Here is a 25,411-nt window from a genome sequence, read left to right as displayed (position 1 = left end):
ACTGCTGAAGGTTGCCCTCACCCCAGGCCACTCCCAAAACCTAGACTGGGGAGGAAAGTAGCAGGCCATTGAAAGTAGCACCAATAAAAATATCAAACGCCTGCTTGGCATATGGTGTCTTCAGGGGTGGGTGGAAGTGGCCGCTAGACACCCCAAGACTGGGTTGGGCCCGACTGTGGTTGCAGGGCAGCGGCCAGGAGGAATGTGGGCGCAGCCAGAAGCTGGGGCCGAGGTTCCGCTGGCCCAGTGCCCAGCCCAGTTTCCTTGCTCCAGCCGGGTTTACTGGGATCCTGTTGCCAGGCTTCGCTGCCTAGCACCTGGAAGCTAGGGCCACGGGTCCCTGAGCGGTGCGTGGCGCAGGAGACCTTAAGGCGGCCTCTAAGGAGTCAAGTCTTTGTGGTGCGACCTGATAGGCACCATCATAACGCAAGGGAACCCGCTTCTGGAAAAGTCTCAGCCATGCTTGCAGTTCCAGCGGGAAAGAGAAGCCTGATTTAACTTTCGAGGCCAGGGCAGAGTCCGGAGTGCGAAGGCATTCTAAATGGTTGTGGAGTGGGCGGGGCGCGCGGGCGGGCTTTAGGACCATGGGGACACGGCTCCGCCCCCTCTTCCGGCGGGCGGGGTTGCGGACCCGGGCCGGTCTCGGCCACCAGTCGGCGCCGCCCGCAGCCGTGAAACGCGGCCCGAGCGAGGCGCGGGCTGTGGGGCCGCCGCGTGCCCGGCCCCGCTGGCCCGTGCCCGCCGCCCGCCCGCCATGCCCGGCTTCGACTACAAGTTCCTGGAGAAGCCCAAGAGGCGGCTGCTGTGCCCGCTGTGCGGGAAACCCATGCGTGAGCCTGTGCAGGTGTCTACTTGCGGCCACCGCTTCTGCGACACCTGCCTGCAGGAGTTCCTCAGGTGCGACCTGGGGGCGGTGGGCCTCGGCCGGCGGTGCCGGGGGTGAGGGCGGTGCATGGGGACGGGCTCGGTCCGGAGACACGTCGCGCCTTTGTCTGCGAGGCCGCCCGGTGACCTCAGGAGTGCACACCATGATGTCAAGGGGGCGGCAGTGACGTCAGGGCCCTGGGGAGGACCTTACGCACCCTAGCGTAGGGTCTTGGGTCCTACCTGCCCAGCTCCAGGTAGGAAAAACTGCCTACCTACGCGCTGGCAAAGGGAAAGACGCCCTTCCTGACCCGTGGTTGGCCCTTCCCCCCCACCTGAGAGCCCGAGCGGCCACAGTCTTGAACTTTGAATCCTTTAGGTAAGGGAAGGACAAAGCCTCCCTCTCCCGGGCGGCACTCAAGCCTCTGGAATTCTCACCTGTCCAACCTCTCCTTTTTCTCTCTGCCGTGGAGAGAGCGGCCGCTATTGTTCTCCCATTTCACAGAGATTCAAAAAAAGAAAAGAAAAAGGCTCCGATTTGCCCAGGGTCACACGATTCAAGTCTTAGCTGGCAATCCAGCCTGGGCTGCGTGTGGCCATGCAGTAGAGGTTGGACTGTGACCTGCAGCCCTCCCCGCCTCCTAAGTTGGAAACCTCCCTTGGGGTCTTGAGTACGATGGATGGTTGGACCCGGGTTGGTACTGAATGCCCATGCCGCCTCAGGCATCGGTCACGTTTCTGGGCACCCTGGGCGGTCTCCTGCCACTGAATGCTGCGTGTTGGAGGGGAGATGGGGGAGCCCCGACGCCCGTGGAGGTCGTGCTCTAGAGCACAGGGAAGGCTGGGCCCGCCGCGGTCCTGCGAGGGGGACTGCTAGGGAAAGCAGTGTGGGACTTCTGCCTCAGTGCTTCGTCCTCACTGTCTTCTGAAGCTCCTGGCTGGCGGAAATCTCAGCAGGCCCTTTGTTTTTTGTTCATAGCAGCCGCGGGCTCCTGCTCTCACATATGCTCCTGCTCAAGCTGCTGTGGTACCCCTCCCCTCCTCCCTCCTCTTCTCCCTCCTCCCCGCAATGTACACACTTAACTCCTCTACAGACACACGGGCCCATTGTCTTCTCCGCTCCCTTCCTGCCCCTCTGGTTTCCAGATGAGGCCAGTTGAGCCAGCCCCCTCCTCCAGCTGACCCACCCTTACTGCCTTGGGGAAGGAGCCAGAAGGGGTCTGTCAGGCCTTGTTCCCTCCTTCACCTCCTTAGTCCCCTCGCGGCTGCTTCTGCCCCTCCTCCTCCCGGAAATCCCCTCTTCCTCTCCCAAGGCCCCCTCCCCCCATCCTGTCTTCTCCCCTGGGCTTGGGCCTCCACTGCTCAGCCAGAAGCTGCCTCTGCCTTCTCCCCTCCCCCATGATCAAGTTGTGTTTAGTGGTTTCTGGAGGAAAGAGGTGACTGAGTAGGCTCTGCCCCCCACTATCACCCCTACCCTACAAGTTAGGTTGTCCATATCCTTGGCCAAACCTTTTGTCCTGGTTGGGCCCCAAGCTGCAGGGTTAGCCACTGCCTGCAGCCTAGGGACTTACCTTAGTCCCCTTGCTGTCTTCAAAACCACTGGGTCAGCACATTCCAGAAGCAGTCAAGTGGACCCCCTCCCCCTTGGCCCACCCCTCTTCTTTCCCAACTCTGCTGCTGGCTATTACTCAGGTTGAGCCTGGAAGGTTGCTTGTCCTATGGATGCAGGAATACCTCTATAGTGCCTAGCCTGTGTTGTTTTTTGCATCTGGACATGGCCAGTAATGTAAGACCAAGGGGAAGTGCTAGGATGAACTGGGCACTAGGATATGGACTGCCCAGGCTCTGGAATGTGCTTTGACAACAGGGCTGTCCCGCAGTTTCTGCTTCCGCCTTGAGGCCTGTCTGCCTGCCGCCTACCTGACTCAGATCTGCCAGGAATGCCATGCCTGGGGGCTTTCAGCCTTGCTGGGTGAGCCCTTGCCTTGCCTGGGCCATGGCAGTTGTGTGTGACAGGTCTTGTTGGGGTCAGTTGAGGCATACTGGCAGGAAGAAGCATGCCACCCGGCTCCATGAGTGTTAATATCTGGGTGGGGATGGAAGAAGGGGGACAGGACAGCTGGCAGGTGTTAGGTCACCAAGTTTCAGGAGTTTTGCTTGTGGTTAAAGCATGCCTTACCACAGACAGACATAACCAGGTGCAGCTTCACTAGGGAGCCTCTGGTTGGTTTTTTGCCTCCACCCCCATCTTCTGAATAGGGACATTCTAACCCTTCTCAGAGGCTAGTGGTGAAGGCCAGGTGGGAATGTGAGGGATGGATGGGAGGGAACACAGGGCCAGGGGCTTTGCTATTCCTTCCCACTCCTTTAAGAGACACACCCTCAAAAAGGAGTAGGGATAGCATAAAGTGGCCTCAAGATGACCTTAGCCTTGGTTCTAGGCCTGGCACGGTCATGGAGGCTGGGTAACCCTGGCACTTAATCCAAGCCCATTCCTGTATACCCTCCCATCAGCTTTCTGAATAGCCAATGAAAACCATTCTGGGGGAAGCGAGTGGCAGGCTGCCTGTTTCTTTCAAGTCCAGCTGCTGTCCTGGGGGGAAGGGATGCCAGCTGCCACCTGTTGGGAAAGTGTTGCCCAAGACAGCTGTGTCTGTCTGCACTGGACCTAGAATACTATTTGTGGGTCGTCTAATACCCTTGGAAAGTGGGTCTCTTCTGACTTCTGCTTGTCCCCTTGTCTCAGCAACAGCAGGCAAGGGAGGGAAGCTACCCTGACTGAGTGGGTGAGGCCCAGGGGTTTGAGGAGTCTTGACCCTACCATCTTCCCTTTCAGTGAAGGAGTCTTCAAATGCCCTGAGGACCAGCTTCCTCTGGATTATGCCAAGGTGAGTCCATACTGCTAGGTTGTCTGTACCTGGGCTGTTGCCCTTGTTGGGGGCTGGAGCTTTTGCCAGCCAGTATAGGCACAGGGCCAGTGTCAACCCCAAGCCTCATGATCTTGTGCCCCCACAAAGGTAGCCTGTTCTTTGCCACCAGGCCAGTTTGCAAACGAAGGCTGTGTTTGCCCTGGGGGGGCGGGCACAATGCCCAGCCTGTAGGGGTGCACAGAGCTGCTCTGTGCCTATAAGAAGTGCTCCCTCCTTTTCCTGTGGCTAGGGTCCAGGACCCCTCCACTAAGAGGAAGTAAGCAAAAGGGGGGTTACCTTGCGACTGAGCTGGCTGATAGCCTGCTTCCCTGAAGGGAGCATGTTCCTACACAGCCATGTTAAGGGCTCTAGGTTCTAATAGACAGTAGGTACTATCTGTTATCTCCTTCATCCTAGGGCACAGAGACGTAGTCTGAGAGGTCTTTGCCTATTAGCTATTACTGGCTTATAGGCACAGTCAGCTCAGTTGAAAGCTGGGGTGAATAGCAGCTACAGCAGGCTCCGGTCGTTGCTGACTTCACCTTCCTCTGCCCACAGATCTACCCGGACCCGGAGCTGGAGGTCCAGGTGTTAGGCTTGGCGATTCGCTGCATCCACAGCGAGGAGGGCTGCCGCTGGAGCGGGCCACTTCGTCATCTGCAGGTGAGGCTCTGGTGGGGAGCTAGGACTAACCCAGACTTGGCAGATACTGATTGTCGTCTGTCCCATCAGGGCCATTTGAACACTTGCAGCTTCAATGTAGTCCCCTGCCCGAATCGCTGCCCGGCCAAGCTGAGCCGGCGCGACCTGCCTGCCCACCTGCAGCACGACTGCCCTAAGCGCCGCCTCAAGTGTGAATTTTGTGGCTGTGACTTCAGTGGGGAGGCCTACGAGGTAGATGGGTCCAGGCTGATCATGGAGGGAAGGTGAGGTCCCTGGGAGCCCAGGCATCCCATCCCTAACTTATTCCCTGTGGCAATTTCAGAGTCACGAGGGCGTGTGCCCCCAAGAGAGTGTGTACTGTGAGAACAAGTGTGGTGCCCGCATGATGAGGCGACTGTTGGCCCAGCATGCCACTTCTGAATGCCCCAAGCGCACCCAGCCCTGTGCCTACTGTACCAAGGAGTTTGTTTATGACACCATCCAGGTGAGGCCCTTGCTGACCTGTAGGCTGTGAGACTGGGTACCAGGGAATCAGGGTATATTACTGACCGCTCTGCTTCTGTCTCTGGTCCTAGAGCCACCAGTACCAGTGTCCACGCCTGCCTGTTCCCTGCCCCAACCAATGTGGAGTGGGCACTGTGGCTCGGGAGGACCTGCCCACCCATCTGAAGGATAGCTGCAGCACTGCCTTCGTGCTCTGCCCTTTCAAAGAGTCTGGCTGCAAGCACAGGGTGAGATGCTTCTTTCTCATCCCCTTTAGCCCTTGAGGCCCTAGACAGAGCATCAGTTTGCTGGCACAGTTAAGGCCTTGATGGGTCCTGCTAATCAACTCCTGCTTGTTCCCAGAACCCTCTGTCATCGTCCTGTTCTGTGGAACTGGGTGCCTGCTGCCCTACCTGCTTCTCCTCTCCCTTGGACCTTCCTCTTTTGGTAACTTTTTCCTTCTCCCATGGCCCTGGGTTTTGCCAACAGTGCCCTAAGATGGCAATGGGACGTCACGTGGAGGAGAGTGTAAAGCCACACCTGGCTATGATGTGTGCTCTGGTGAGCCGGCAGCGGCAGGAGCTGCAGGAGCTGCGCAGAGAGCTGGAAGAGCTATCCATAGGCAGTGATGGAGTGCTCATCTGGAAGATCGGCAGCTATGGGCGTCGTCTACAAGAGGCCAAGGCCAAGCCTAACCTGGAGTGCTTCAGCCCAGCCTTCTATACACATAAGTACGGTTACAAGCTGCAGGTGTCTGCATTCCTTAATGGCAATGGCAGTGGGGAGGGCACACACCTCTCCATCTACATCCGTGTGTTGCCAGGCGCCTTTGACAATCTCCTTGAGTGGCCCTTTGCACGCCGGGTCACCTTCTCCTTGCTGGATCAGAGTGACCCAGGTTTGGCTAAGCCACAGCATGTCACGGAGACCTTCCACCCGGATCCAAACTGGAAGAACTTCCAGAAACCCGGCACTTGGCGAGGCTCCCTGGATGAGAGTTCTCTGGGCTTTGGCTACCCCAAATTCATTTCCCACCAGGACATCCGAAAGCGAAATTATGTACGGGATGATGCGGTTTTCATCCGTGCCTCTGTTGAACTGCCCCGGAAGATCCTCAGCTGAGAGTAGAGCTTTTTGGCTTCAAGTGGAAAGGGAGGGGGAACAGGATCTCAGGCACTGGCTGAAACTGGATTGGGGGCCGGACCTCCTTTCAGTTTTTTTTTTTTTTTGCCTAGGTTGCTAGCCACTCTCCCTACCACCACCACCACCACCACCACCCTACCCCTCAGGTGCCTCCAATTGGTGCTTCAGCCCTGGCCCCTGGGGGGAGCAGGTCTCGGGGTTATCAAGGGCTGGAAACGTGATCCCAGGGCCTGTCTCCCCTCCTGGGCAGGGCAGACATGCCTTGGTGCCAGCCACATTCTACCTGGACTGAGGTGCCTGCTCAGGTGCTATGTCCCAAGAGCCATAGTGGGGGTGGGAGGTATTGGCAAAGGGAGGGGTAGTTATAAGAATCTGCCTTGAGATTAACTTCTCTTTCCATTTACCCAGTGGTGCCCTCTCTGGTTATTTATTTCTCTAGTGCTAGGAGGGCACAGCAGGGAACTCTGATTTTTAATAAATCCTGAATTGTATTTATTAACTTGATTCCAGCCTGTCTCCTCCCAGTAGGCTAGGGCTCTGGGAGGCTGGGCCCTACAGGAGGGGGTGAGCTGCTCTGCTTGCAGCTGTACCTCTCTGGTGGATGATATGGGAATTGCAGGAAACTTTGAATGGGAGTATCACCTGCCCTCTAGTGGTTCAATAGACAGGTGCAGGAACCACTTAAGCTGGCTTCTCCAGTCCATACCTCACCAAAGACAAGTGCTCTGCTTGGGCAAGTCTGTCTGTATCAGTAATTACCATGTGCATATATGTGTGTAGGCCAAAGATCAACATCAGGTGTCCTCCCCAGTTACACCCCACCTTTTTGAGACAGATCAAAAATCCTGGAGTTGACTGATTCCACAAGACTAGATGGCCAGTGAGCTCTAAAGATCTTCCCTTGACTGCAGCAGCCTGGGTGTTAAGGCGTGCACTGCCATTGCCATCTTTACAGCCTGAGGTTTTGTGGCTGAGTCAAATGAAGTAGCTTTTCCCCATCGGAGTAAACGGGCCTTCGTGAGGGGTTGATGAGGCTGCATGTGCCTGACAGATTAAGGACTGACTGAATGTTAGTCTGTACTCCAGGAGTAAAAGGGGCCTTCGAGATGTACAAAGCACTTAAAATATTCTCACCTGTAACTTCATTCGCTTTTTGTGCAATTCTGAATGGTTGCCTCTGACTGCATACATTTCACCAGTCAACTAAGAAATTTACTCCTTCAGTTAGTTTGGGGCAGGGCCTGGATTTCTGTTGCCCCGCCCCCACCCCTGTGCACGCCAGACTTGACTACATGCTCAAACTCTGAATTCTTCACTAGTAGGCACATAGCTCCCACTAATTTTGGCAATAAATTTGGGCTTGCTTTCAGCAAGATTCTTAGCTTTGTGGGGTTAACTACACTTGTTAGTGGTAAAATGAATTCAACAACTGGTCTTGGAATGTGATCATGACAGGAGTTAATGAAGTGTCTTTCTCTTATGGCCCAGCACTGGCAAGCATGTAAGTGAAAAGGTCAGCTGAGGGTTGCTTAGCTCTCACTAGCCTGGTATTTTTTTCACTATCCTCATCGAGGGGACCATGAGAAATTAGCTGAGAGCCAAAATGATTTCCTGCTATACCATATAATATGGTAGATACACCTGGAAAGGCACACAGAAAGCCTTGGGTGTTGGCAGGAAATGGGTCAAACTGTTAAAGAGGATTTCTGGAGCCCCAAAGCTGGTGTGTTCTCTGCTGATGAGGCCTCATGACTGAAAGGTGTAACACCTTGCAGTTGACACTTTGCTGGCCCTGTGGCCTGGGCCCGTCCTTCATTCCAGCTGTAGTCCGCACTGTAGAGTTCAGGGCACACCAGAGCATGGAGTGGACCGAGTACTCAGCTCTGTCCAGCAATACTGCAGACAGCTGGGGTCTGACGTTGGGCACACTGAAGGCTACACATGCAGAGTGCCTGCTTGGGCACGAGAGAAAGGCAGAACACTTGAAAGGGCATGAGCAAGTGAAGGAGGCTTTGAATCCCAAGTTTCTTCCCACCTGCCGAGTAGCTGAACATCTGACTGGCTTTCCCTGACCCTCCCTACCCCTTTCCCATCAAAGAATTCTCATGTTCCACTTAGGAGAGGGAGGCAGCACATGCTACCTCTGTCATAAGTAGCTCCCCTGCTATAGGTGGGAGGGAAGTTTATATTTGTTGGGGCTTAATGGCAAAACAAAACTACTTAGGACTGATGGCTCTTGTAGTCAAAGGCAGGACCCTTTGGGCCTCCACTGAGGTACCAATTTCCAGCTGGGTCCTAACCAGGGCTTGACAGAACTGCACATAACCCTATAGTCAGCCCCAATCTGACAATAAACTGGGGAGTGTTTGAGGGTGAGCAGGATAACGCCACCACCAAAGAAATTCATTTTACTAAGTGAAACATACAAATTGTTCCCCCAAAAAACCCCTAAACGCCTCAAGCATTCATTCACATTAAACGAGTAGGACAAGGTCAAAAAAGAGGTTTTTTGTTTTGTTTTACTGCTTTATAATAATCTTAAAAAAAAAAAAAAAGGAATCCACCATGCCCATAAACCACCACAGGTAAGGTGACAAGATGGAAACCGGATGCTACAGTGTGTGGAGAGTTGGGGAGTCCAGGTTTTCCTTTGGGGTGGCATGGGATTTTGGAGGCAAGGAATGTAGATATGAGGCCCTGGTTTGGACCCTTATTGCTGGTTGGGGCTTGGCTGGGGTAGGGGACAATCAGGTTGAACTAAGAAACATCTTACACCAAAGTTGGGGGCAGTCATTTGTAAGGTAAGGGAGTCACAGTACGTTTCCCATGCAGACTAGAGGTGGGGGTGAGGTGTGAGAGCCCCCAAGTTGGTGTTTGGTCCAGTTTCCTACAGTGGTAGTCCCCTATCAGGGAGAATTTGGGGTTTCAATGCCAGGTTGGAGGTCAAAGGAGTGAGTGGAGCTCTTTAAATAAGTGGCGGGGGAGGGGGAAGGGCTGGGTGAGGTGGCCAACACCTTGGAGGAGGCATTGCACAGGAAGTTGAGGGGCTTGGGGACAGGACAGTAATACCAGTGTTCAGACAGCAAGGAAACAATAAATTAGGACTTCATGTTGCTATCATTTGGCATAACACACTCAGGCATTTTTCCTTTTTTTTTTTTTTTTTCCTTCTTTTAAATATAAGGCAGCTTGCCAACACATAATTTAAAAACTGGTCTTCAGTCACATTGCTTCAGATCGCTACAGAATTTCTGGCTAAGGAACAGTGAGAATAAACCCCAGACCTTCAGTTGTCAGCGCACATTCCCCATAGGCGAGGAAAGAAAAGGCTTATTACTATTACCTTCAAAGCCCAACTGTGCAACAGAAGACAGGTGCAAAAATCTACAACAAAATGGTCTAACGTTACAGAGAAGTGTTGAATTTCGAGACAACTAATTGCCGTTTGGGAATGAGACACATTGGTCCTGGTACAGGTGGAAGATGCTCTTGAATGGGTGAGGGCCAAGAGGGGCCTTTCCCAATGTCAGCCCCTCTGCAGCGGTCAGAACCACACGCATTTGGTGGAGGAGGAGAAATCAAAAGGACTTAAGGCTTTGTGTTTTCCTTTTGTTCTTCATTAAACTGAAGGGCTGAAAAACTTTGAGGGTGACTGTACTGTGGGGCACTCATACACAATGCTCCTCAAACCCACTCATTCATACAGAAACACAGCATCAAAACTTACAGTGTGGACCAACAATTCTTAGCCAGTGTAGAGAACCAAATGCATTTTTAAACCTTTTTTTTTCACACTTTTTTTGGTGTTTTTAATTCCAAACTCTAATGTGATCATCCTTTACCTACAACTAATTCTTCAAGTAAGGTAGTTTTTGTTTTGTTTTTCTTAAGAGGGAGGGGAGGCAGGGATGAGGACAGTAGTTGAGTTTGGAGAGAGGCAACGGTGACAGGAGGCCCTGGGAATGCCAGATGGCCACTGCATTTCTCTGGAAGGAGAGTCAAGAACCAAGATGCCAACGCAATGGTTTTCTCTGAGTTGCAAGGCTTTGGCGAGGACAAGGGTAGTGGCTTGGGAGCAACAGAAATGAAACACCAAGCCTTGAGGGGAGGGAGCAGCTGAGAGAGATGGGGGATTGTATTTATTCTAATGTGACATCTTTGGGGGAATAAGGAATTAGCTTCCAGAGCACTCAGAGAGTCTGGTTTCTTAGTCCCAGACTGAGAAGCCTAACCTAAGGGCCTACGGCCACTCCCCTCAGTCAGAACTCAGTCCCAAAAGAAAGAGAAGTTCAGCAAAAGACAGCAAGAGTCAGAAGTGGCCAGGATGGAGATTGCCTGACAGGCAGGTGCTGAGGACAGGGTTAGGTTCTAACAGAAAACCAAGAGTTGCTTAAGGGAAGGATAAAGGACCTTTTCTGCCCCCAAATGCACCCGGCCAAGTTCCCTTCCTTAGACATCTCAGGATGATCACACTGGAGCACTGAAGCTTTGAAACTATCCAGTTACTTAAAAGAAGACTAAACCTAGAAGGGCAATGTGTGATGTTGCCTGAGGAGAGCATCATGGCTCCCTATCTATACCCTGGGTGCTGAATATGAAGACTTCGACTATCTGTGGGGTCAGGGGCTCGGGTGCCAGGAGCTCGGTGGGCCTTGCTCAACATGACCAGGCTCTGTTCTCGGAAGCAGGCCTGCTGGAAATCCCCACTCAGGTAATCCACCGTTTGCATCAAGCTGTTCTGGCTTGCCACTGGACCACCCCCAGTCCCTGCTCGGTAGTGGGCCCCAGGAGCTGCCCCACAGTCGAGGGGGGCACCTGTGGGCTGCCCACCATGGAACGGCATGGCGAGGTCCTGAGACCCCGAGCTGTCGCTATTGGGAGTTGGTAGAATGTTGTTCCACAGGGGTTGGAAGTAGTGACCATTGGGGTAGGCCAGTGGGGCTGGTAGGCCGTTGACTGGTGGGGATGGGGTCGGTTTCTCCAGGGGTGGCTTCAGATGGAAGGACTGTGCCAGGCAGAGTTCCTGTGGGTAGGCAGGGGCCTTGCCCACAAAACCAGGCCCTGCCAACTCACGTCCTGCTGTATGTTTGCCTGTCAGGCCAGGGGCTGGTGTCCCACCGGCCTCGCTGCACATCTGTTGTAGGTGGGCCAGCTGGTGCTGGTTCCAGGTAACTGGCTTGAGGTCGCTAGGGTAGCCAGTAGGGGCTCGAGAGATGCCTGTGGGCAGGTTGACAGGACCTGCAGCAGGCAGTGCGGCTGTGGCCGCATGGGTGTGCTCCATGGGATTGACCACACATGAAGGCATTGGTGTGGGGATGCTGTGGGTCGACACCCGGGTGCTTGCATTGATGAGCAGGCTGCGACTGATAGGGCTGGGGTTGGCGATCTGGCCCTCACACACTGAGGTAGTGCTGATGCCTGCCCTCGTCTGGCAAAACTGGTTGATCTGGTGCACGATGCTGCTCAGGTCCGGGGGCTGGCTGTGTTGCAGGGTGGCCGCCATTGAGAGGGGGATAGTTGAGGTAGACACGGTCACATTCGGGGGTGCATCTGAGTCTGGCATCTTCCGGCCTCCATGCAGCAAGGGATTAGGGGGGTGCTGGAGACCCTGGTGAGTCAGGGCCTGAGGGTGGACTAAGCCCTGGGTTTGAGCCATCGGCTGAGGGTGGCCCAGGCCCTGAGGCTGCTGGAGGCTCTGAGGGTGAGACAGTGCCTGTGGTGGTGGTATACCCTGAGGGTGTTGCAGTGTCTGGGGAGGGGCATGGGCCAGGGTCTGTGCATGCTGCAGGGCCTGCTGGCGGGCCAGAGCCTGGGCCTGTGGGTGGGCTAAAGTGCTGGGTGCCACAGTAGCATAGGGTGCCACTGGGGGATTCATGATGGCCTCAGGGAGTAACCGAGCTCGGGTGCCGTCAAAGTCCTTGAGTATGCTTTTGGCTGGCACTTTGACAATGGCAAGCAGGCCTGCCTTGGTGGCAGCCTGAGTCGGGTAGGGGCTGTAGCGCTGGGCTGATGTGTCGAGGCCGTTCACAGTACGACGAACGTGTTTCCGCTGGGGAACCTTCACACTGTTGGGGAAGATTTTTATAGTCAGTGGGTTGTTTGCGACCTTCTTAGCATACGCGTCCAATTCGGCTGGGGTGGGATAGTGAGCAGTTCTCATTTTCTGTGTAGTGTCCCCTAGAGAGAGAAAGAGAGAGAAAGAGAGAAAGAGAGAGAGAGGGAAGGAGAGCAGAGAGGAGGGAGGCTCATCAGTGCCAAGCCAGCCAGCCTTTCTAGGATCCCCTGTTAAAGCCATAAGGGGGAGGAGGCTATTATCTATAGATAAAGCCACAGTCCCCACAGTCACAAGCACAGCTGACACTCACTGGGTACACACACTAGGCCAGGCCTGGGACTGCGGGACAGGCTACCTCAGTGACCCTCACTACTACTGCAGGAGGCAGGCCCGCTGGACACCTGTTTGAGAGTCTCTACGGATCAGGGTGGAAAAGCAGCTTTCCAAGTCTCTAGCTTGGAAATCTAGAGTGTAGCCAGTTCTCACGGACATCACCAAGTTCTTCAGCATGAGGCTCCAAGTTCCTACCCGCCAGGAGGGTGAAGGGAGTTAAAAGCTTTAAGCAGAGCTGCCTGTCAGTGTCCTTCTCAGTCATTCAGGACACTGGTAAAGGGGGACATTTTTAGTCCCCACGCTTCAGTCTGCAGTAGCAACCGAGGCAGCTGGGGTACCATGGCCATGGATAGACAGGCCCATCTGGCACAGAGAACAAGATGCTTTCTCAGGAGAGAAGGAGGAAGCTGCCAGCTCTCCCACTCACAAGTTCACGTCTGTTTACAGTTTACTGGGGGCCTGACTGGTTGAAGACCAAAAGGCTTTATTTATTTCCCTGTGTGGAGGACAGCAGGGAGGGACTGAGAAGAAGATTCAGACCATCTCTAAGTCCTAGGTGCCAAACACAATGTGTATCTGGTCCATAGCAACTGTCACTTTCCAATAAGGAGAAGGAAAGATGTGCCTTCCTTTGGAGGCTGCAGGAATACCCACTCAGTGTGCTGCATTAATGTTAAGTCTCCTTGTTCTCATCTCCGGGATGCCTCTCATCAGGGGCCTCCAGCGGATGCTGGGTTTCCAATCAAAAAGAAAAATTTTCCATAACAAGAGCTCTTTAATGGTGCCAGGCTCCCTCCTACAAGGGATCTCTGCTGTTTCCCTCTCTCAGAGAAGGGGTCTACCCTGAGCACACACAAGAAGAACTTAATAAACACTTGCTGAATGAGTAAGTATACACACTGCTCAAAGCAGAGGAAAATGGCTTGGCACAGAGCCTGGGCTCAGCTGACTCCCTCTCTGCTTCCTCCCTTGGCAGAAAGGAGCCAGGAAAGACCAAGGGCTCGACTGTTGAGGGCCCAGCTGGTAGCTTTGGTTGGCCTTGGCTCAAAGGAGACTCCATTCAGAGTCATGTCACTGGGCATCAACTGCAGCAGAAGCAGGCTTAGGGGAGCATGTTAGAAGAGCTTGGGGAAAATTGCTGTTCTCTGAAGCAGGAAAAGACAAAGTTCAAGTCTGGGAGAAACAAGTGTGTGAGCCCGTGCTCAAAAAGCAGATCAGAGCTGGGGATGCATCCGGCTACGTTTTCATCTTATCAGCCTAAAACACCGTTCAATTTATCTTTACATCAACCACCAACTCATTTAGAAAAAAAGGGTTCCCAGAAACCCTCTAAAAAACATAACTTTAAGAGCCACCCAAATCATATACTTGGCTATTGCCAATGTTAGCAGCAGCAGGGAAAGAGGCAGGGCTCTACGACGTCAAAGACAGTGGCCCGGAGAATTAATTCCCTCTCTTTACAAATCTTTACTCATGCAAACCTGGAATTCCTGGTTTCACCACAGAAGAGGATTTCAGGATAAGTGAGTTTGTTATCAGGCTTATTAAAGAAAATTATAATCGACTTTAAGAATATGGGTTGGAGAGGGAAAGAGGTACCCAGATAAGAAGGAGCTTAGCATAAGAACAGCTTTTCAAAGGCAAGTTCTCCCAGGGCACATTTACAGTGGGCATAGGCACACACCATCCTAAGTCATATTATTTAGAGTGTGTGATTCACTACAAGGTTTCAAGAATTTTGTTTTATTTCTAAATGTAAAAACAAAGCAAACAAAACAAAAACCTGTTTAATATCATTTTGGCCAGTAGTGGTGCATGCTTTTAATCCCATCACTCAGGGAGCAGAGGCAGGTGAATTACTTTGAGTTTGAGGCCAGCCTGGTCTACAGAGAAAGTTGCCAGCCAGGACTACATAGGGATTGATCTTAAAACAGAACAAACAAAACCAAACAAATAGAATGTTTTGCCACCATGTCTGTAAGTGCCTCTGGAGGCCAGAAGAGGGCGCTCAATTCCCTGAATTGGAACATGGACTACTGTGTGTTGGGAATTGAACCCAGGTCCTCTGGAAGAGCAGCCAGTGCTCTTAACTGCTGATCCTTCTCATGAATAAGCTGGTTTTTCTTTTGTTTTTTAATAATTTTTTAAAAATAAAGATGTAGATTTTTGAGTACTTTTTGCATCTGGGAGAGTAAAAAACCTGTCTTTAGGAAAATGTGTAGTGCCTCATTAGGCAGTCTGAGCTTCACTGGTGGAGTCAGCAAAAACAAAACAGGTTCCTGGGTAAACAGCCTCTTTTCCTTCTCGTTTCTATTCACATTTTCTATCATTCTATTCTACCTCATCAAAACTTACAGAGGAGGCAGACAAGAGTTTTAGGCCAGCATAATCTGCCCGGAGAGTTCCAAGACCAAATAGAGACCCTGTCTCAAAACAAAACAAAAATCCCAACAATACAGACTTTTCTCCATTTTTAAAAATTACCTATTATTGTTTATCTTGTGTGTATAAAACTGTATGTGAACGGTATGGAGGAATGTCAGAGCACAATTCTGTGCAACTGGTTCTCTCCTTCCACCTCTATGTGGCTTCTGGGGGTTGAACCAGGTAGCTAAGCTTGCATGGCAAGCACCTTACCTACTCAGCCATGTTACCAGTGCCCCACCCCTTATGTTTCTGGAAGCAAGACCTCATTGGATAGCAGGGCTGTCCTTGAAATTGCAGAGCTCCTCCTGGCTTAGCCTCTAAGTGTTAGAATTCCGGGTGAAAGCCACTGCTCAGCTCCCCACTGGACCCAACTCTCTCGACAAGCCCACACTCTGTGTTTCTCTCCTTTTCTCTTAATGTTCACACTTACATCTAATTTAAAGCCTTCATGGGTCTAGGGCTATGCTTGGTTAATAAGGTTCTGGTTTGGATCCCTGAAATTCATTGACCAGGCATGATCTTGCATCCTATAATCCCAGAACATGGAAGATAGGAGCAAGAAGAATCAGAAATCCAAGGTCACCCTCAACTACAAAAAGAGCTATGTATACTCCAAACTCAATCTGTAGACCAGGCTAGCCTCAAACACAGAGATCTACCTGCCCCTGAGTGCTTGGAATACAGGTGTGTGCCATCACTACTTGGCTAAGACACTCTGAACGAATGAATCAACTGAAACCTATATGTACGTGTGTGCTTGAGTCCATGTGTGTGGGTGTGTGTGTCTGTGGACGCATGTGTGTTTCATGTGTGTTTCTGTGGAGGTCAAATGACACCATCCACCTTCAACAATCACTCCTCTACTTTATCCTCCCTCATTGTTTAAAAAAAAAAGAATCAGTACTTTGAGACTTTTGTATGATTATTTTGATCAAATTCATCCCTTCCCCTACAGATCCAGCCCTTACTACTGTATTTGAGACAGGGTCTGGAGCTCACTGACTCCAAAAGACTAGCTAGCTAGTACGCCTCATAGATCCTTGTCTCTGCACAGCTGGGCCTAGTTTTCCTAGGGTACTGGGGAGGCAAATCCAGGTCCTCCTAGTGGCAAATGAACTATCCTCTCAGCTCTTAAAATCTACCTTATTAATCTCTAACTTTGCCTCATACTAACTAGTCCTGAGATACTTTTCTGTTGCTTTATAGTTTATTAAAAAAATGTAGCACTCAGGAGGAAAAGGCAAGAGATTCCCTGAGTTCGAGGCCAGCCTAGTCAATAGAGCTAGCTCCAGGACTACACAGGGAAACCCTGTCCTGAAAAAAACAAAACAAAGCAAAAAAAAAAAAAAAAAAAAAAAAAGACCCAACAAAACAAGAGGATGGAAGGAAGGGAGGGAAGAAAGGGAGATAGAGCCAGCCAGTCAGCCAGATACACACACACACACACACACACACACACACACACACACACACACACACACACACACACACACACAGAGTTCCAGGTTCAAACTGGCTGGGTTGTGGCATTTCATATCTATAATACCAGTTGGGAGGCAGAAGCAGAAGGACAGTGCGTCTTGGCCTGTACAATGCTCACACCCTAGCACAGCGCCTGGCCTGGAAGACACACTGCACATCTCACCAGGGTTTAGTGCAGGGCTAAATGTGAGGAACAACCAGGACTCAGACTGTAAACAAGGACTTTCTTCCAGAAAATAACAGGAAGAATGGTTAAGTCATTTGTCTCTGAACAAGGAATGAGATAAATTTCAAGATGCTGTTCTCTATTTTTATGCTACTGGACCAATGAACTGTATGAATAATTCAGATGTAACAGTTTAATGCACAGGAGTGTGATTGTAGCCATCAACCTCGGTTTCACTCCTGTATTACACTCTGTGAACGTCATTCTGTTATATCAGAACTGCTTTTCCTAAGGTTCTTGAGGCACGAAGTAGAAACCCAGTGGCAAATTCCACAGGCTCCTTTGACTAGGGCTTCAAAATAATGTCTTCACAGAATGATTCCTTCTAGCAACTGGTCTATTTTTATTGAGAAAAAAAAAAGTTCTATTTAAAATAAATAAATAAGTCAAACTTTGGCTCCACCGTTTAGCAAGTGAAGACTCAGTGCGATTCCTCACTTGTGAACAGAAATGAAATCTGCTTTAATGTTACAAAATTACTAATATTCAGAGGCTCAAACAGGGAAAATGTGGTAAGAACATGAATCACAGCTGTCTATAGTTATTTCAGGAAAAGCAGGTTTGGCAGCGTCTGCCCAGTCAGAACAAAGAAACTGATCAAGGAAGCATTCAATGTAGGCCCCCTGACCTTACGCTGGGGTGCCAAATGTGACAGAAAGCACTGCTGTCTACTCAGGGAACTGGGGATGGGGGCCCTGAAATCCAGTTTCCTCCAGAGGTCTCACTGGTCATCCTTTTATTCTGAGATGTGACAGAACGTTGGGATCTAGAGGCAGAAGGTTTGGGAGTCTGACCAGAGTGAGTTCTGGCCCAGCAGTGGATAGTCATGTGACATATAGAAGCCCCGTGTGTAGAAGAAAGCGAGGAGTGAGACACGATGACTCAAACCGTACCCTGCGCTCTAGTAGCTGAGGTAGGATCATTCTAAGAGTTAAGCCCCGTCTCCAGTGAGGCTCGGCAGGTAAAGCTCTGACTGTGTGTGCAAGCCTGAAAACCTAATGTAGATTCTGGGAACTCAGGGCAGAAGGAAGCATCAACTCCTGAAAATTATCCTTGAACTTCTCAAATTCTACAGCAGTATGAATGTCCTGGGCACACACCCATACAAGCACATGCACACACCATGCACAGAGGCACAAGGTGTAGCTGCCTTACTCGGGAGGCTAGGGAAGATGGATCACTTGAGCCAGGAGCTTAAGACCATCTTGAGCAACATAATTATGCTCAAATCTAACCAAACCAAACCAAATATAGTACATAAAAATGTAACGTGGTACCGAACACTTAGTGAGCGTTAGCAATCGAACAGTTCCTGAATTTAACCAGTCTCTGGGTCAATTTACAATTGCCAAGCCTTTCCACTAGGGGGCATGCTACTAGCTAAACAAATAATAAGTAATTTCAGTATTTTTTCCAGGCTCTCCCAAGGCCCTGAATGCAGGAGGTTAAAAGATGATATGTTAGGAAAGATGGCTCAGGGGATAAGATCACCGGCTGCTCTTCCAGAGGACCCAGGTTCGATTTCCAGCACCCACATGGCAGCTCACAATCATGTCACTAGTTACACGGGAGCCAATTCCCCCGTCTGGCCTTAGTGGGCATCAGGCACACAAGTGCTACCTAGACAAGCAGGCAAACCCAGCACACAACAAATTAAGAGAAAGAGTATGCTAACTGGGCACAGTCATGTACACTTTTAATCCCAACACTTCCAGAGTCAGCCGAATCTTCAGTTCAAGGTCATTTTTGGCTACAGAGTTCAAGGATAGTCTGGGACAAATAAGACTCCGTCTCAAACAAACCAACCCCTTCCTCCAAATCCGCAAAACAAACCAACACAAGAGAAAGATCCTGTAGTTATTTCAGTCATAACACAGTGACCGTTTTGATGACCCACTACTTTACCCGTGATGCTGAGCTAGAAAGTGGGCAGGGGTTTGGGGTTAATAAAAATTCAAAATCACATTTTTCTGGTAAAAGATAGGCCAGGAGCAAAATCAAATTTATGAGCAAAGTTTTAAATAGCTGAAGATTCTCAAAGCAAGGGATACCACATTCTAAGAGGACATTCACCTAGCCAAGCATGTCTTCTAGCAGCTACAGATCCAATCAAAGCTAAGATGTCTAGGATTTGTTTTAGAGACTCTTGGATTGTAGCCCAGGATGGTCTTAAACTAGAAACTGTCCTGCCCTGGCCCGTCAAGCATTGGGGTTACAGGTTTGCACCTCCATGCCGGGTAGCTCATCCCTTGGTGTCTGCTGATGATATGTCTCCAAGTATATGTCCTCTCAGCTGTGTTCTTAGAAGCCAGGACTAGGGCACAGCCAGGCATGCTTGGGATGCTTACAGAACTTATAACATTCCTGCCCACTCACCACACCAACAAACAGGACTGGGGGTGCAGCTGTGTACCTGAGTGCTTTTAGAGCATTCGTGAAGCCTTAGGCTGGACTTCCATCACAGAGATGGTGAGAATGGGACAGAGGAAAGCGGCTTTGAGAAAGCTGGCTTACAGAGTCAGACAACCATGAAAGGAAGCTTGTCACCTTCTGTAGACAGATTCATAACTAGTGAAGGCGAGTGTTTTGTTCCTATAAGAAAGTGAAGTTAAATGGTTGCTTATTGTTGTTGAGTTTTTAAACAATACTTTTATGTGTGTGGGCATTTTGCCTTGCACGTATGACTGAGCACCATTTTGTGCCCAGTGCCAGAGGAGGGCACATCAAATCCTGTGAAATGGTGTTACAGTTGTGAGCTGCCATGTCAGTGCTGAGGATCAAAACCTGGGTCCTCTGAGAGAATACTCAATGTACTTAACCACCGTGTCCTTCTTCAGCCCCATCATTTGTTGTTTGGGTCTGTAGACCAGGCTGGTCTTGAGCTCAAGAGATCCACCTGCCTCTGCTTCCCAAGTGCTGGGAATAAAAGCATGCACCACCATGCCTAGCTAGCCCCACTGTTTTTTGATACAGGGTTTCATATATCCCAGGCTGACTATGAACTTCTAGTTTTCTTGCCTCTATCTTCCAAGTGCTGAGATTACAGCACTTGTGCCAATAGGTCTGCTGTATTCAGTGCTGGAATCAAACCCAGGGCGTTGTGCAAGCTAAGCACATTCTTAATCGAACTGAGCTATAGCCTCAGCTCCAATTTATTTTTACCTTTTTGTTGTTGTTTTTCAAGACATGGTTTCTCGGTGTAACCAGCCCTGGCTGTCTTGGACTTGCTTGTAGGCCAGACTGGTCTTAAACTTAAACAGAGATCAGCTTGCCTCTGCTTCCTGAGTGCTAGGATTAAAGGCATTTGCCACCACTGCTGAGCTTGTGTGTGTGTGTGTGTGTGTAAGAGAGAGATAGAGAGACACGGACTGATGACGAACAAACAGACAGGGTCTATTTCTGTGTCACCAGCCAGGAACTTGCTATGTAGACCAGGATGGCCTCAAACTAAGATATTCACCTACTTCTACCTCCCAAACATCTGAGAATCTGAGATTAAAATTGTGTGCCACCATGCACAGTTCTACTTTTATCTATTCATTTTTGTCATGGTTTCCCTGTGTAGACTTGGCTGTCCTGGAACTCAGAGATCCGTCTGCTTCTTACGTCTAGAGTGCTGGGAACAAAGAGGTGCCTTTATTTTTATACAGAGTCTAAGAGCTAAGCGGCCTAGGATGGCCTTAAACTTGTGATCTTCCTGCCTCAGCCTTCCAAGTAGCTGGTTTTTACAAGCCTATACTACTACACCCATTAAGACTAGACTATTTTTAACTGCTGATAGTCTCACAGCAAACTATTCATGAAGTGCTTGCTAAGTGCAGTTGTGTGTTTTTGTAGAAAATTCTATTGAAATGAAAGTACACTGGCCAGTTCCCATGTTGTCTATAGCTGCCTTTTCATCAACAATGGAAGAGCTGAGTAGATGCAACAGACTGTTGCCCACAAAGCTAAAATACTTGATTTCTGGCACTTACAGAGAAGGTTTGCTAATGGCTGCTATGAAAGAATCGGGTAAAGGGCAGAACTGTTGGAGGGAAGCCCCACTTCCCCACCCAATACCTCTTATTCCAAATTCAGGGTTGTTGTTCCATTTAGACACTAACCTGTAACAGTGAGTCAGAGTTAAAGAGTTATTTTCTGTGCATTTCATGTACTGCAGGGACAGAAATGGGGTCTGAGAAAAGTAGGAACTATAATGCTCCAGTTTAATGCAAAAATCAGTACAGAAATGTGAAGAACACTGGTGGACAAATACTTCTGGAGAACCTGAGTAAGCAGGTTCCTGAGCCCCGAGGGCAAAAGCTTCATCCATCGCTTCTGTGAGCAAAAGTTACACTGGCTCAGAGGGCAGACAGCAACGCCCAGGACTGTCTGTTTCCATGGCAGGGTGTATTCAGAGATCAAAAAATCACCAACAGTGTAGACAGCTATTTCAGGGACACAAAGTGAGCTGGACAATGAGTTTCATTCGGCTCCTCACAGGGTTCAAAGAGAAACCCTTCTTTGAAGGGTCCTATGACATATACCCGCTAAAGCTCTTGTAGCTTTGCTGTGCAACAGAAAGCTGCCAGTGACAGGCTAGTTCACACACACTGGGGAGCTGCAGAATTTGGGAGGAGTTCTCTCTGATCACCAAAGTACCTCACACTGCTGACAGATGGGGTCTTTGTAGCTGCTGTCCTGCACCTCAGCTCATGAATACCGTGGAAATACCAAGACTCATGGTTCATGCACTACAGATGTGATGAGGGCAGCCCCCATACAGGATGAAGCACAGGATCACACACCCTTACCCACAATCCTGATTACTTACATTTCTGAAGTCCAGTGTTCATCTGCGTGTGAGAAAGAAGCTGAAAGGACAGGTCACCTGGCCCTGGCAGACAGGCTAGCATGGCAGACCAGCATCAGCACCTGAGGCAGTGGCTCACACTGTAACGAACAACGGAACAAAACAAGGTCAGAGAATACAGGGCAGCTCCTTCAAGGAAGGGACAGGGGCTTTCAGTACGAGCAGCATAGGGCCAAGTATGGGCAGGTGAGCAAGTTAATTAAGAATTTCTGTCTGAGCAGCAATTCACTCTCAACTATTAATATAGCAGAAATGATACTGCAGCCAGTACATGTGTGGGTGGGAGAAATAAAAATTGGCAAATATCTGTTCACATAAATAACCAGAAAACACAGCATACTTGTAAAACCTCTGCACACAGGGGACTTGAGGGCTTAGCTAAGTCTGCAGTCCTTATCTGGGGTCAGGGACAGTCAGGAGCTTCTAGAAGTATAGCACAGGACTTGCAGATACCTACTCCCAAACTCTGGACTCATGTTTTGGGTTTGATTTTTGTTTTGTGCAACGGAGCCCAAACTAAGTCTCAAACTGGTGATCATTCTGCTCAGCTTCCTGAGTGCAGTGATTACAGACACGTCCTGTGTACAAAGCAGACTAGGACACACAATTAACACCTACCACCGCCAACTCCACTCCGAGGTTTTTCAAGTCAGGTGTCCCCTGTGCAGCCCTGGCTGTGCTGAAACTCACTCTGCAGACCAGGCTGGCCTCCAACTCAGAGATCTGACTGCTTCTGAGGCTGGGATTAAAGGCCTGCACCATCATGCTTAGCAGCAAATTCTACTTTGCTTCTTTCCTACTATGTATTCCTATTACCCTAGCAAGGGGAATACTGCTGTTGGAGTGAAGAAAGAAGCAACAGGCTGCCACCAGCTCTTTTTGGACAGATGACCTGCATAATGTCAAGAGAGTGTGGCTTTATTCCATGGTGCCCAGTAGTCCTGCTGTAGTGAAGGCAGTCCTGCCAAGTTTTCCTTGTGCACCAGGAATGAATTTTTCTCAAATAAGCAGACAATGATTAAAAAAACACGCATTTCTTTCCCAATACTGCAGAACCTATTAGTCAGGGTAATACATTATAGCTTCAGCTTACAAGAACGAGCAGGGCCAGCTTAAACACCAGTGGAGACCACACACCTCAACATCCACGGAGGGTTCCCAGGAGGAGGAACTTCCTGGTGCTGATAGGTACCTGCCAGCTTAGAGCTACCTGAAAGAGGCTGCTTAACCTGTGTCTAAGACAGCTGCTACATAAAGAGCTGAGATCCAATGGTTCAATGACTTACGAGTGGTCCCAGAGTTCTGGGAAAGGCTCAACCTTCATGACTTTTCCTCTGGTGGGCGTTCAAAAGAACAATGGCAGTGCGCTGGCTGTGGGAGAGGTGAGTCTCCTGCTGGAGTCAAAGGACTGGGACATTGTTATGCCCTTCCCAGTCTGAATGCTGGCTCTTTTCCTTATGACCCCAATTCCAAGAAAAGGGGAAGGAATCATGGGCCAGGGGGTCAGCGATGAGCCCCATGAAAGCTGCATCCCTGCTCTTCTCCTCTAGTCCCTTGACATGGAGTCTTGCAGTGTAGCTCTGACTGGTCTGGGATTCTCTATGAAGACCAGGCTGGCCTCACTTGTGGTAATTAATTCTCTTGCTTCTAGCTCCTGGGTGCTATAATTTTCTGGTTGGCCTCAAACTCAAGAGATCCGCCTCCCTCAGCCACCTTAGTGGTGGGATTAAAGGCGTGATCACCAGACACCCCATCTCACATTTTTGATGGAAAGGAAGTACTGACAAAGTATTTATTTTTAGGACAGTCTTTAGTGCCCCCCAAACCCCATAAAGCCCAGCCTTTAGCATTTCTCACCAGTTCTTGAGTTTCCACAACCTATTCTCAACCTCCACTTCTAACAAGAATCCTTCCCTAGGCCCTACTCAGGATGTGTTTACGAAAAACCTTGGTGGGAAAAACAGCTAGGCAAGTTAAAAGCAACTTGGAACAATCTCTGTGGATCTGCAGATCTTAGATGTTGCCTGATGACACCCCTAGCTTTGGGTTTGTGGAAATTAGGGGTCTGTTAAGAATACCTTCCAAACATTTTATCTGCTGGTCACAAAAGATGTTGGCCCAAAGTGGTTATCAGAGGGACAGACGATAGTCCAACATTACTGTGGCCCTAGATCTGCAATACAATGAGGCATTTCCATTCACAGCATCCATCTCTGCTGTGTTACAAGGTGGCTTTTAGGCTTCCTTTTGAGTGCAGGGTAGATAAGTAGCGGGTCCTAAACAACAGCAAGGCAGAAATTACTTAGGTATGGCACATAATGAGTGCAACTTGTGGGGAGCTCTCGGTTATACTTGGGGTGACAATAACCTGTCGATTAAATTGTTTCTTGTGACAGGTCATGAGAATGACTAAGTTTGAGTAGTTTGGTAAAATGTTGTAATTTTTGCCATCTCTGGTACTGCTGGTACCCAGCATACTGTTTTCGATGTTTCTGTTTTGTCGTTGATGATGGTAGTGGTGGTAGTTTAGTAGAATAAATCATTAGGTAAAGAATCTACCATGGATTTAAGTGCCTGAGGCTGAACACAAAGAGGCTCATACCAGGAGCATGCAAGAACCATCTTTCTTTAGCTTAGGTTTTTATTTGTGGTTTTGTCCCATCCACCTCCCACCCCTTCCTGAGCCTTTGTTGTTTTGATTGAAGCATTTAATGTAACCAAAGTTGCCTTTGAATTCCTGGAGCTCCTGCCTCATCCTCCAAGGGCTGGAACTACAGTGTTGTCTGAAAAGGGTGGTACCATCTACAATGAAGATTCCACAGATGGACTGACTTCCTCATTGTGGAGAGTTGGAATGCTGCAAATCCTGTCTGACAATATGCTGGACTTTCTTTAGTCCCTCTCATACACATTTTATCACAAAGCTTTGTTCACTTGTCTACGTGATTTTTTTCCACAATGTTTTCCATAAAAGCACCAACTATGGCTGTCTTTTGCTCTGATCATAAAATTTATGCGACCATTATTCCATGTTCTATGAAACATGCCACTCAGGACAATCGGAGTCCCTGTTCATGTTCATCCATGCTGAACTCAGAACAAATTATCTCTTATTCCCTTTGAAATAAGAGCTGTATTTTCTTTTAACAATGTTCACATTAGACTGATTTTGTTGAGATTGTAGACTGCCACAAACCATGTGCTGGTGCTAAATACATAAAGTTTGAAATGTTTGGAAGTCCACTGCGTGTATATATGTGAAGTGGGGTGGGGGACAGGTTGGTCCAGGTCAATCTGGAATTTTCAAGCTGTCCCAAGCTTCCTGCCAGGATGACAGGCTATGACCACTCTCCCCTGAAAACTCCCTCCACGGGGATTCGGAGACACAGGTCCTTATGTTACACTATTACTCACTGTCACCCTTTGTTCAACTCTGAACAGTATCACTCGGATCTCTGGCAAGAGTACCGCCTTGTCCCGCATCTCTGGTTTATACTTTTCTTTACCCAGTACTATTAACTAAATTATTTATTCAGTTACCACAGAAGTTCCTTCTCTCTCTATGGGCATAATCATTTTTGTTTTAGTTCGTTTTAAATGTATTTGTGTGTGCCTAAGCCTGGGTTTATGTGTATCACATGCATGGGGGAGCCTGAGGAGACCAGACAAGGGTATCGTATATTATATTACACAGTCCTCTGGAACTGGAGTTACAGGCTGTTGCGAGCTCCCATGAAGATGTTAGGAACTGAACTTAGGTCTTCTACAAGAGCAATACATGCTCTTAAGCATGGAGCTATTCTCTAGCCTAACATTTTAATCTTTTAATCTGGGGTAGACTTCCTAAGATTTGTCTTATTCATCCTTCCAACTACAGAGTCAGGGACAAGATTAGTCACACAAAAGATATCTAATAAATACTACTGGCTCATATTTCTAAATGATAGTAACATTAACTAGAACCTTAGGGGCAT

At 49.5% G+C, this 25,411-nt stretch overlaps 2 protein-coding genes across 5 annotated transcripts in view; one reads left to right on the top strand and one right to left on the bottom strand.

Annotated features, from left to right (window-relative positions):
• The first annotated feature begins 723 nt into the window (after positions 1-723).
• On the top strand, positions 724-6,269 carry TRAF4 (TNF receptor associated factor 4). The gene is made up of 7 exons (XM_080923406.1): positions 724-897; positions 3,701-3,752; positions 4,332-4,436; positions 4,506-4,667; positions 4,759-4,920; positions 5,012-5,167; positions 5,409-6,269. The coding sequence occupies exons 1-7, from the start codon at positions 755-757 to the stop codon at positions 6,039-6,041; spliced, it is 1,413 nt and encodes a 470-aa protein (XP_080779532.1). The 5' UTR covers positions 724-754; the 3' UTR covers positions 6,042-6,269.
• A 2,410-nt stretch (positions 6,270-8,679) lies between these two features.
• FAM222B (family with sequence similarity 222 member B) overlaps positions 8,680-25,411 on the bottom strand; it is a 60,422-nt gene continuing 43,690 nt past the window's right edge. For 2 of the 4 annotated variants that reach the window (XM_080924380.1, XM_080924381.1), the window contains exons 2-3: positions 21,399-21,517; positions 8,680-12,239 (exon numbers count right to left, since the gene is read on the bottom strand). In XM_080924380.1, the coding sequence (XP_080780506.1) occupies positions 10,633-12,239; positions 21,399-21,480 (1,689 nt within the window). In that variant the 5' untranslated portion in view covers positions 21,481-21,517 and the 3' untranslated portion in view covers positions 8,680-10,632. Of the gene's footprint in view, positions 12,240-18,998; positions 19,108-21,398; positions 21,518-25,411 lie in introns of those variants that run through there. The other 2 variants (XM_080924383.1, XM_080924382.1) reach the window with 2 other exon arrangements.

Source organism: Micromys minutus (assembly GCF_963924665.1).
Source record: "Micromys minutus genome assembly, chromosome: 10".
In the NCBI taxonomy this organism is placed as follows: Eukaryota; Metazoa; Chordata; class Mammalia; order Rodentia; family Muridae; genus Micromys; species Micromys minutus.
This window is presented reverse-complemented; position numbering and strand designations above follow the sequence as displayed.

Bases quoted from the DNA above. Each gene is read 5' to 3' on its own strand.
- TRAF4 (XM_080923406.1), top strand. From the start codon at position 755: ATGCCCGGCTTCGACTACAAGTTCCTGGAGAAGCCCAAGAGGCGGCTG. The intron at 898-3,700 runs GTGCGACCTGGG...CTTCCCTTTCAG, and splicing joins TGCCTGCAGGAGTTCCTCAG to TGAAGGAGTCTTCAAATGCC. The intron at 4,921-5,011 runs GTGAGGCCCTTG...CTCTGGTCCTAG, and splicing joins TTGTTTATGACACCATCCAG to AGCCACCAGTACCAGTGTCC.